The sequence below is a fragment of the Tenrec ecaudatus genome, chromosome 2 (assembly GCF_050624435.1).
Source record: "Tenrec ecaudatus isolate mTenEca1 chromosome 2, mTenEca1.hap1, whole genome shotgun sequence".
In the NCBI taxonomy this organism is placed as follows: Eukaryota; Metazoa; Chordata; class Mammalia; order Afrosoricida; family Tenrecidae; genus Tenrec; species Tenrec ecaudatus.
Window position 1 is genome coordinate 302,238,687 of NC_134531.1, and position 12,353 is coordinate 302,251,039.

Genomic DNA, 12,353 nt, shown 5'->3' on the forward strand with positions numbered 1-12,353 from the left:
CTCCCTTCACCCACTTTTCTGTTGTCTGTCCCCAGGAAGGAGATTATATGTAGATCACTGTGATCAGTTCCCCCTTTCCACTCCACCTTCCCTTTCCCCTCCCGGTATCGCCACTCTCGCCACTGGTCCTGAGGGGTTCATCTGTCCTGGATTCCCTGTGTTTCCAGTTCCTATCTGTACCATTGTACATCCTCTGGTCTAGCCGGATTTGTAAGGTAGAATTGGGGTCATGATGGTGGGAGGGAGGAAGCATTAAAGAACTAGAGGAAAGTTGTAAGTTTCATTAGTGCTAGCCTGTACCCTGACTAGCTCATCTCCTCCCCGCAGCCCTTCTGTACCAGATGTCCAGTGAAAACCCGGTTGTGAGCATCCCCTTCAATGAATATGCATGGACACATTAGAGCCCCGCCCACCCCAGCTCAGTTGGCCAGGTGTGGAGCCTATGGAGCTACTACTAGCCCCGCTTTTTCGGAAAACAAAGGCATCTGGATTGATTGGGCTATTTTCAGTAACCAGCATCGGGGACCCGTCTAAGATCTATACCCCACAAACCTAGTGCTCACCTCTACCATTAATTCAGTTGTTTGTACCATAAATTAACTTTCATAATGTGAAGGCCACTGCGAAGCACAATGGGGAGTACAATGATGAGTAAGATCTAATGAAGTCCTCCCTCCAAAGAGCACAATACCACTGTAAATGACACTAATCTCCTAGAAAGCCATGGGCATTAATAAGGTTTTTCAATATGTAAAACCTTCTCTGGGTCACTGCTTACTCCTTTGCGACCTGCTTTATTCTGCTATGGGAGCACATGCGGGAAAACTCTCCACGTGCCATAAATGGAATGGCAGGACTTGTACCTTAGGATATACAATCTTTGTGTGGGAGTTAATTATCCTGCACCATATTACCGAAGGAAGCAAAATAGTCTTTCTAGCAGGGCTGTTTTGAAATGGTATCTAAAAGACCCTGTGGAACACACAGGGAACCTTCCAAAGCACAAATGTGAAAACAGGAGACAAACGTACCTGAAACATCGTCTCCTGGTAATACTGAAATTCAACCCAGAGGCTTACTCCAGAGATCAACTATCACTTCCCAGAGTCTGAGAGGCCGGTGTGACTGCTGATGGGGACAAACTGTCTGAATTAGAATCCTGAGACTGATATAAAACTTTTAAAAACAAAAAACACAGGGGTGGGTACATGTATGCGTCTGCAATGGAAAGGCACAAAATTGACGCTCCGGGCCACAAGTGTGGGTCGGTGGCTCAGCAGAAAGAGTGATTGCATCAGGGATAAAGGCCATGATGATTGATGATTTGCTGAAAATAATCTGAGAAACAATCACATTTTTTAAAGACACTTTTTTCTGTTAAGAAATCCGGAGTGTCTCTACTCTCTAGAAGCATCCATAACAGGTTCTGGGTATAGTCGACATCAGTGTGGAACTGACACCTTTAGTAAATTATGTAAGAATATTTTATAGCCACTTCCGATAGGACTTTTTTTTTTAATCATCTTATTAGGGGCTCATACAATTCTTATCACAATTCTTACATCCATCAATTGTGTAAAGCACATCTGTCCATTCATTGCCCTCATCATTCTCAAAACATTTGCTCTCCACCTAAGCCCCTGGCATCAGCTCCTCATGTTTCCCCTACCTCCCCACTCCCCCCCCCATGAACCCTATATAATTTATAAATGATTGCTTTGTCATATCTTTCACTCACTGTCTGACTTCTCCCTTCACCCATTTTTCTGTTATCCGTCCCCAGGGAGGAGGTTATATGCAAATCCTTATAATCGGTTTGCCCTTTCCACCCCACCCTCCCAGTATCACCACTCACCACTGGTCCTGAAGGGATCATCCGCTCTGGATTCCCTGTGCTTCTAGTTCCTATCTGTACCAGTGTAGATCCCCTGGTCTAGCCAGATTTGTAAGGTAGAATTGGGATCATGATAGTAGGGCGGGGGGGGGGAGCCAGTACCCTGACTGGCTCGTCTCCTCCCCACTACCCTTCCATAAGGGATGTCCAATTGCAATTTTTAACAGAATCACTTTGCATTCTTTAAAGTGCCTTATAAATTTTACCTCGGGAACACAACATGTTTTTCCCCTTGCACAGTGAAACTAGGGGTTCCCCTAAAAATCAGAAAGTGAGTCACACAGGAAATGAGAAAATGTATGGCTTAGCTTTAGAGCATCTTGGCTAATAAAAGCCAATGCGTAAAGAAATGCTATCACTAAGGTGGAACGTTACCCTGAGAAGTATCGCAACAACAAAACAGAAGAGCTTCCTTCTGTACCAAAGTTACTCCACTCCTGTGGCGGCAAATGTAAGTTCACCCGGGCGGAGGGTACCACTAGTCCTTCCTTAGTAGCAAGCACTTGTGAAGTAAGGATTGCTGGAGCCCCAGACAATGGCCCTCAGTCACCCTTCAGGCCTGGAACTGAACTCGCCCCCATCATTTTGGCCAAACAAAAGACAGGTCCATGAGGGGACCCACTCATTCCCATGGGGCACGTGCTCCCTAGAATAATCAACCATGTAAGATAAAAGAGGCAGCGATGGCCCAAGGTGGAAGGTCAAAGAGTTGAGCAAGGAGGCGGGATGGAAGCAGGAAGCACCGGGAGGGATGGGGATGAGGGATGTTCCACTTGAGGAGATTACAGTGAATGAGATGAAGGAAAAATAAGTGTGTAAATTGTAAGATCATCTCCTTTGCAAATCTTCGCCCAATTCATAATGTAAATGTTTACAAACAAGTACAGGTCAGAAGTTCCCTCATCACCCTTTCCTTTATTTACAGCACTTCTCCAAAAGTGCGTCACTGTCTCGACGATTATGATGATCCGTTTTTGCACACAAAACCAGTCACGTCCACCTTCTTCAACATCAGTCGGCAAGCACATCACAATACAAACCTCAGAAAGACGCTGCCTGACTCAGCGGACGGAGTAGAACTGCCCTGGTGGTCCTGATGGGAGCAGACGGCCGCATCTTCCGCCCATGGAGGGGCAGGTGGGTGACACTGCTGACCCTGGGCTTGGCGGCTCAATGTGCAACTCCTTTGTACAACCCACGCGGGCATCGGTGCAAGTGCGCATTGTGAGCAGGGCGAGCTTCTCGGTGTCCGAGCACGCCCCCGCGAGGACGCTGGGTACTCACCTCCACCTGAGTGACGGTGATGACCAGCACCGCCACCATCAGCACCGCGAGCACACCGCAAACAAGTCGGAGTTTGAAGAAATGGGTCCACATTGTCTGGCTGTGTCCGGATCACCCATGGCCGACATCCTATTACTTTCCCTCCTCAAAACTCCATTTCTGCTGGCTTGCCCACTTGCTGGTTGGCCTGCCCGTCTTTCTGAGCTGCAGGCCCTTGGTTGGCGTTGATTAAGCCGCACGTTTTGCTTCAAATAACTCCTTCGAAGAGAGGAGAGGAGAGAACAGATCAACGATTGCCTTGCACTGGGGTCCGGCAAGCAGAAAGGCTGCGCGTTTCCACTTCCAAGGCTTTCTCTGGGGCCCAAAGCAACGGCCCACAGCGCAGTAATAGCTATTCCTTCCCGGACTCCTCCAAGACCCCGTCCCCGTCCCCAGCAAGCCTCTTGGACATGCACAAATATGAGCCCTCGTGCGGAGATGGCAGAATTTCGGTTTCTCCAGAGTGAACGATGGCATCCTTGCCCTTGGGGCGTAGGCGCTGCTCAGAACAGCCCTCCACACGACGCGCCAACATCCTGCCCCCCAGGACTAGCTGCGCATCAGATCAGCCCTTTCTCCAGGGTTTCCCCCGCGCTGGTCTGGAGCCGATCGCATCACAGCGGGCGGCACACAAGCCTCGCTGACGGCGCCCGCGCTTGGTCCTGCACCTGAGGGGCATTGGTCGGGAACAGACCGGGGTGTCCTGTGTGAGAGAACCACCATTGCCCTCTTAAATCAGGTAACATTACTATACGAAATCTATTTAAAGGGCATTAGCAGGCAATCTGGTGTGTTCCTAAAGAGTTCTATACAAATCATCCTGACACTCTCTGGAAAATGAGGCACCCAACCCCTCCAGAGGGGTGACGACGGGAACCAGCGTGTGAGTTTGGGGGGCTTTCGTATCCCCTTCCCACTGTGGGAGGGGAGGAAGCAGGTGCGAACTACCAGTTCCCCTGCTCCGTAAGTGGCCCTGGGGGTCCCTCGGGTTAGTGACAAGGAGATGGAGGGAAGAACCCGATGCGGAAGCTGCGGGAGAGGAAAGAGGCTTGGGGTGTGGGCGAAGGGGCTCCCAGAGCCATCCGTGCAGCTGCTCGTGGCGAAGGACTTCAGAGTCGGCCACCAGTCACTCTCTCCCAGGTGTTGGATCCCAAACGCTTCCCACTACTGCTTTCCAACACAAGTCACAAAGGAGAGCTAGTGGTTTTGTTCCCGGTGAGGCTTCCCCGGGTTGTAGGGGTGGAAGGGATGCATGCTCATGGTGCAGGGAACCTCAGAATGTCTTCGACGCACTGATATTCACGCAACTGTGGCTTCGCCCGGCAAGCACCCCTCCTTCATGCCTCTCCTCCAACGCTCTGAGCCATTTACGTCCCAGAAGGTCCAGGGCAAGACGTCCCCACCCCTGCTGCATAAGAGATACCGGCTGTCCTGGTGTACTTTCTATCAAGTTCTCCATCTGCCCTGTCCTTCGAATTCTCATAGCACTGATTATGGTCTCCGCTTAGCTGGTCTCAGTATTTGTATGTATTTCTTGTGCCCTCCACTAGAATACCTGATTAAACACTTTAGAAATAGAAACTGGAGCCCCCAATAAAATGATTAAAAATAAATAAAATAAAAATAGAATCTGGGACACCATTACTGCCTTAGGGTGACAGTCTCCCGCATACAGGTATTTGTCTTTGTCTTATCTTTGTCCTGGTTAAGATTTAATAAATAGGGTCTTTATAAAATTAAAAAAACAGAAACCACATAAGCAGCACAGTGATGACAAGTTATCATCTGCTTTTAAAGACTCCCATGCTTACATGTGTGGGATAAGGGACCTGGTTTTACCCCAATAAAGTGGCCCTTGTCCTTGACTCTGGAGAACTCACTCTTGGACTAAGTGAGGAGCATCCAGGCCACATGTGAGAATCAGGGCTGGGAGAAAGGGCTGGCCAGGCCAGAAGATTCTCCTGGGAGGCTGAAATCGACTGTCCTGAGGAGGCGTGATTTAGCCTATCACGCAAGCGTGGCCAATAAAAGCTCTGAACGCGGAGCCTTCTCGAGCTTCTGGGTTAGAACAGCTGCTCTCCGGAGGGCAGTCTTCCTGAGGGACATGGAAGCTTGCCTTGGGAACCGTCCCACACCTCACCTTTGCATCTCTCCATTTGTATGCTTCTTGCCTATAATACCCCTGTAGTTGTGAGCACGGGATACCCTGGATACTCTGAGTTGTTTCAGCAAACTATCACACCCAAAGGGGCAGTGGGAACCAGCGGATCAGAAAGTAAGGGCGTCTTGTGGACTCCCAGGTTGCAGCTGGGATCCAGAAAGAGTAGGAAATCAGGCTCCAATATTATGGCCAGTCAGAAGGTTGGGGGGTAATGGGGGCTCCCCAAGTTTGTGGCTGGTCCTTGCCTTTTTTTTCTTTTACTGCTTCTCCTTTCCTGTCTTTTTTTCTTTTTTTTTTAATTGTTTTATTAGGGGCTCATATGACTCTTATCACAATCCATACATACATCAATTATGTAAAGCACATTTGTACATTCACTGACCTCATTGTTCTCAAAACTTGCTCTCCACCTAAGCCCCAGGCATCAGCTCCTCATTTTTCCCCTTTCTCCCCACTCCTCCCTCCCTCATGAACCCTTGATAATTTATAAATTATTATTTTGTCATATCTTGCTCTGTCCCACATCTCCCTTCACCCACTTTTCTGTTGTCCGTCCCCCAGGGAGGAGGTCACATGTAGATCCTTGTAATCAGTTGGTCCCTGCCTTTTTAACAGTATAAATAACTGTGTCCTTTTCACTTGTGATCCCTGGCCTATCTCTAGTTGGCCAGGGTGAGAGAGAATATTGAGTGGGCAGTCAGAGACGAGATTAAAGAAGTATGAAGTCAATGTAGTATCCCTTCTGGGATCTGCTTACACTGAATGGGAAGGCTAAAAATTTAAACTAAAAGCAGAAAAGGATCCATGGGACTACAGATCCTATAAATTGTATCCACATCAAAAAAAAATTGTATCCACATCCTGTCTTTGGGCAACAGCCTAATAGGTATTCGTGAAATTGCAATGTTCATAACTTCTGCTCTACACAATAGCTCTCCCTATGATACTATGTTCCAGGATGGCTCAAGAAACATTCTTCACAAAGACTCTGACAATTGGCGTGCAGAGCCCCGTCCCTGAGCCGTCTGAGTGTATCCCAGTCTTCTGAAGAAAGGGTGTTTGTGGGAGAGGATATGCATACAGGGAGCCCAGTTTTACTAACTACAACTGGCATCCCATTCCAGGTTCATTTAAAGAGCACCCAGCCCACGTGTGTCCTGGAGCAGACAAGCATGAAACCAGCCAGCTAGCCCACACAAGCCCACAACTGAGCAGCGCCATAAGGGGTTAGGTGAGAAGAAGGAAACAAGAGCCAGTTCCCTGATTAGCCCCTAAGTCCTGCCACAGTCTGCAAGGCCCCCTGCCCCGTCCTGCTTCCACCTGCACCGTCTCCCTAGGTGTGGCCCTGCAGCTCCCACTGGGTCATTTTCATGCCTTCTCGAGGGGTTCATCCCACGGAGGATTTTACTTTCTGCCCCCCCCCCACCAACTATGCTGACTCCAACTCCTCAGGGAAAAACAGGCAGTTTACTAGTAAACCCACCCAGCTCCTGAGGGCCTGCAAGCACAATGCAGATCAGTACACTAAGGAACAGAAGGGGGGGGGGGGTTGGTTTGGGGGGTGAGGATGTGGTCAGGGTCATTGAAAGCAGGAAAGAAAGGAAGGAAGGAAGGAAAGAAAGAAGTAGTAAAGAGAAACTTGTCCTTAAAATTTAAACTTAGATTAGACGGTGTATTTCTTCTCACAGAGGAATAATAAACCCACTATTCCTGGCCGCATCGGCGGGAATGCAAAGCACCAGCACAAGACGGCATTCACTATCCCATGACCCCCAGAGCTGCCTATTCAACCAGAAGTGCCTGGGAAGGCATGACGGTAAAATAGAGGACATGGCTGTCACCGGGGCACCAACCACTCTGCCATCAAAACCCTCCCAGGAGGCGGTCATCAGAATCATGGCTGCTCGGATGTCGGAGACCGCGAGCGCAGCGCACTGTGCTCCCTAGGAGTTGTTCCTGCGCGGGAGGCAGAAGCAGGCAAGAGCCGGGGGACCTGGGCGATGTGTAGGGTGACCGTGCAATTCAGAGGCAGTCGGCGGCACATCAGTGGACAAGACACTGAAGGATGCCAAGGGCAAGAGCCCCAGAAGTAAAGGAACTCGGGGGCTAAAAGTAGCGAAGAAAACAGCCAGCGAGTCGCTCATGGTCAGCGACTCCTACTGAAATACAATATGGACGGTCATGCCAGGAAAAAGCTGATGGCCTGCGGAGTGCAAGCAGGTCTCTGACATTGGAGGCCTAGTTGTGCACGTTAAACAGATACAGCCTCGAGGAAGGCCATAATCTCACAGGGGACCTCAGTCGATGGGCACACTGGAGTTCATAAAGTTCGTCCTACGTCCTACTGTGGTGATCAGAGCCTAGCGTCTTAAAAGCTTGAGCACCGTGGATCTCAGATACTGTAGTTGGTCTCTACTCCTCCGGAGCCAAAGGGGAAGAGGGAAGCCAGTAACCCAAAGCAGAAACGAGTGCATGAGCCAAACAGTCTCCCTGAGTCATCAGTCAGCCTACCACTACTGACAACCGAAGGGCCCAGACAGAATGAATGGAGAAACTTGAAGCAGAAGTCAAGTTCCTAGAGCCAAAAACCAAAGACCCGTTAGATGGGTGGAAACCAGAGGGCTTCCAGAGACTGTGATCCCGACGTACTCTTCCAGCCTCAACTGAGACCACTCCGGAAGTCACTCTGGAGCTCAAGACCAAACTGGCTCAAAAAAGAATGTCACTCCTAAGACCATGTTCCTTCGAAATAGCGGCTTTTTGAGATGAAATAATCAATAGTTACTTTACAGCAAAGGTGAGACTGTCAGAGGGCAGGAAAACTAGATTAGCGGAAATAAAATAATCAGAATGGAAATAATAAGTTTGCTCATACATTGCAAAGAACATAACCGATGTCAATGAACATGTGTAGAAATTGTTGGATGGGGACTTAAACTGCTAAGAACATCCTCACCAAAAATATTTTGTTTGTTTGCTTGTTCAAAAATACTTTAAAACATTATTTTAAAAGAACAAATAGATGTAGACTGAGGTCAATCAGAGAGATCTCTTGGAAGACATGCACAAAAATGTTACTAGCAATGACTTGTGAGCAGTTTTTGTCACCTTATCTTTCTCTCTCTGTCCTAATTATTTTAGCAGTAAGTAGAAATCACAAATGTCAAAAACACAGTTGCTTTTTTAAAGGAAAAAGCCAAGATGAGACATAAGGGGAAATGAGACACTAAATCAGATTTGGGGGAAAAATAATTTAAGGAAAGAGCTCTAAATTTAAAAAAGAAATTTGTAGCAGGTTTGTTATTTCCCTACAAATATAAGCTTAGGCATTTGCAATCTAATGGCATCATCAATGTGTATGCTGAGCAAATAACCAGAGAAGCTGGACTATGTGAAAAAGAATATGGCACCAGGATTGGAGGACGGCTTATTTAAACCTGCGATGTGCAGCTGACACGACCTTGCTTGTTGAAGTGAGGACTTGAAGCACTGGCTGATGTACAGAGATGAAGGCCTTCAGTGTGAATTCCAACTCAATGTAAAGCGGAGACAAAAATCCTCACAACGGGACCAACAGGTAACATCACGATAAACGGAGAAAGGGGTGGATTGTCAAAGGATTTAGTCTTGCTTGGACCCACAATCATGCTCCTGGAAACACCAGTTGAGATCAGAAGATGCATTGCATTGGGTAAATCTGCTGCACAAGGCATTGAAAAGCAAGGATGGTACTCTAAGGACGAAGGTGCACCTGAACCAAGCTATGGTATTTTCAGTTGCCTCACATGCATGTGAAAGTGGGACACTGAATAAGGAGGACTGAAGAAGAATGGGTGCATTTGAATCATGGTTCTGGAGAAGAACATTGAAAGTACCAGGGACTGCTAAAACATCAAATCCATCTGTCTTGGAGGAAGTGTTCCTTGGAGGCTCCTTAGAGTGTGCTCCGTAGAGGCAGGAGTGCTGAGCCTTCAATCTCATACGTTGGACATGTCACCAGGCAAGATCGGTCCCTGCAGAAGTGGCTGCAAACAATGAACTCGAGCAGAGGCACAACCGTGAGGCTGGCTGAGGAGCCAGAAGCATTTAGTTCACTGTGTTGTGCACGGGGTCACTACTGGTCAGGACAGACTCAATGGTACCTGACACCAACAGTGCCCTACCATGTAAACTGAGGACAGGAAATGAGAAGCGCCCTAGCACAGAACTGATTCCTAGGAGGGGAAGGGCGGGCATACCTTCACTGTGGGCCTTTAATGTTTATTGTGAATTAGGTGAAGGTTTACAGATCATCTCTTTCACATTCCGCAATTCATCCACATTCTGAGTCAATTCCTCCATTGCAATCCCCACAGGATAGATTTGTTGACGCCACTTCCGCCCTTTGTTTCCTATTTCCATCGCTCCCTCTTTCCTAACCCTCGGAGCTTCGTCCTTGGGTACAGGCCACCCATTACATCTCAACTGGTTGATTAGTCTAACGCAAAAGTGAGTTCGGTGTCAGACCTGGAGTATAAGGGCCATCGTTTTGGGGCCTGCACCCGTCTCTGTCAGACCAGTAAGCCTGGTATCTTTTGATTTTCACTCTCTACCTTTCTTTTTTTTTTACCAATTCTGACACCAGCTGTCTTCTCCACAACATTCTCTCTTTCTCTCCCGGGTTTGCTAATTCACTGCAATGGCCACACGTACTCACGACTAAGTGGTTTGTGGAGGGAGTTGCAGACATCAGAATCAAACTGGAAGTAAGTACATACACCTAAGAAGTCAGGAGTACAGCTTCCAACCAAGACCGCACCAAAGCTGCTTCTCGGCTGTGTCCAGTACCAGGTCCAGGCTTCGGCATATGCCCTGTCCGAGCAAGTGTTTCAGCTCTCCTGGCTCTCTGAGAAGTCCCTGCAGGCACAAGGCTCGTGCGCAGAAGCGTTCACCTTTCCTGCTGCTCACACTGCCATCTCTATCTCACGTTATCTCACATGGCTTCTAGTGTTAACAGCTATTGACGTTAAGAGGATCTCACTGCAGCAACTCCGGGTCCAAAGATGCTTTCTGCTCCACAGTATTCTTCATCTAGTAAGGCAGTCTTCCTCAACCCCGGTGGGACTGGCCTCCTTATAAGCCCACTCCTCCCACCAATGACAAAGTGAACAATTCCCTTAGTAGGCCACAGCCACTTACTGAACATGCTGTTAGGAGAGACCAGGCCCTAGAGGACATAATGCTTGGTGTGGACATTTGCATAGTAAGTGGCCGCCCCTTTTGACTCGCCCTATTCACATCCTATTGGCAAGAGATTCGCCAAGCCTTTTGCAATATTACAACCTAGAAAATAATCCTGGCAGCACGACAAACCCAGGAGCAAAAGGACCACATATAAATAGAAACCCATTATACTGCAGCATTTATGAAAAGAAACTCATTGAAAAGCGAGGAAGAAAGCATCATTTGGCATCCAAAGTCACCTTGGACTCAAGTGAGAATGACAGCGCTGGATCAGAATGACTCTAGCAGGAAAAGAGGAATCTTCCCAGAGCAATCAAAAAAATTAAAGTATGGAATCCTTATGAGCCTACGAGCCTCCAGAGGGGCCCATCCCTGGGGCACCTACGTGCACAAACGCTACCACCACGTGTGCCCATACTGCTGAACCAGAGCAAGGTGAGACAGGCCCGCCACATCACCAACTCCCTCCCTATCTGGGAGCCGTGTGGCCCTCACGGTCGTTCTCAGTACCAAAGGCAGTACCTGGACATGGTCCCTCTCTACCAGGTGCTATCACAGTGTGACTTGTCTTCAAGAACACCAACATGGCTAACAACGTCTTAGGTAAGGAGAGGTTTGTGAGGTCCTGAAGCAGCCAGTGGTGAGCCCCAAGCAATCCTGATCTTGGAACAACTCGGTGCTGACTTCATAAAAAATACAAACTCTCACTCCTCCATCAAGGTCTCAGCACATGGTGTCCCAGGATCAACCTGCTCAGGCTCTGAACATTTTTGAGAGCTTCTTGAAGAAAACCTTCCTTTTGGTATCTTCCTCGGCGGCTGATTTGCCTACTTATCTATTGCCAACATCAAGGTAGATGTTGGATGGGCTACTTCTACATGATCTACAGCTTATTTTAAAGTTTTAATTTCTTTGGAGAGAGTTCTTGTAAGGAGTCATCCATTCATTCATCCAATCCAATATTGATGCAACACCAACTAAGCACCAAGAGCCAGGTAGAGCTAAGCATTAAACACTCTGTATTATATAATTAAATAAAAATATAAAATTCAATGTCATTTGCTTTGCTGGAAATTTCCACTTCCTAAGAGGAGATGCTTCCTGTAACTAAGATATTAGCATCCACATCTAACTCTCCTCCCTGAGTGAAGCACTGAACTCAAACAGCCAGTGTTTTCCCATGCCACATCGAAAGCTCAGTGATCATTTCTCACTTTTAGATCATCTTCCCCACTTCAAAAGAAATTAGCACATAATTTTAAAAGTTTAAGACACTAAAAATAAAGGAAAAGTAGAAATTAAGAGTACACCTCCCCCCTAGTATCATGTCCCCAATCTTGCCTTTCACTGCGGGCTAGGCTGGAGCCTGTACACAGATACAGACAGGAGCTCAGGACACATGGAATCCAGGTCAGATAAACCCCCCAGGTACAGAAATGGGAGTCTCACTACCAGGAAGGTAGGGGGAAGCATGGGAAAGGAGCAGGGAAGAAACTGGGGCCGGGGGGGGGGGAGAGACAGCAGTTGGTGGTATAAGATATGAAAATAATAGCAATTTATAATTTATCAAGGGGTCATGAAGGTGGGGGGGGGAGGGTAAAAAGAGGAGCTGATACCAAGGGCTCAAATAGAATAGAATGTAAATGTTTAGAAAATAATTATGGCAACAAAAGTACAAATATGATCAAATTGATGTATGGATTATTATAAGAGCTGTAAGAGCCCCCAATAAAATGATCTTTTTTAAAAAAT

General features: G+C 47.6%; 1 protein-coding gene across 2 annotated transcripts in view; it reads right to left on the bottom strand.

Moving 5' to 3' along the window:
* Positions 1-12,353, bottom strand: part of NXPE3 (neurexophilin and PC-esterase domain family member 3) — a 92,920-nt gene that overhangs the window by 35,534 nt on the left and 45,033 nt on the right. The window contains exon 2 of one of the 2 annotated variants that reach the window (XM_075542595.1): positions 3,179-3,436. In XM_075542595.1, coding sequence (XP_075398710.1) covers positions 3,179-3,271 — 93 coding nt within the window. In that variant the 5' untranslated portion in view covers positions 3,272-3,436. Of the gene's footprint in view, positions 1-3,178; positions 3,437-12,353 lie in introns of those variants that run through there. The other variant, XM_075542594.1, reaches the window with a different exon arrangement.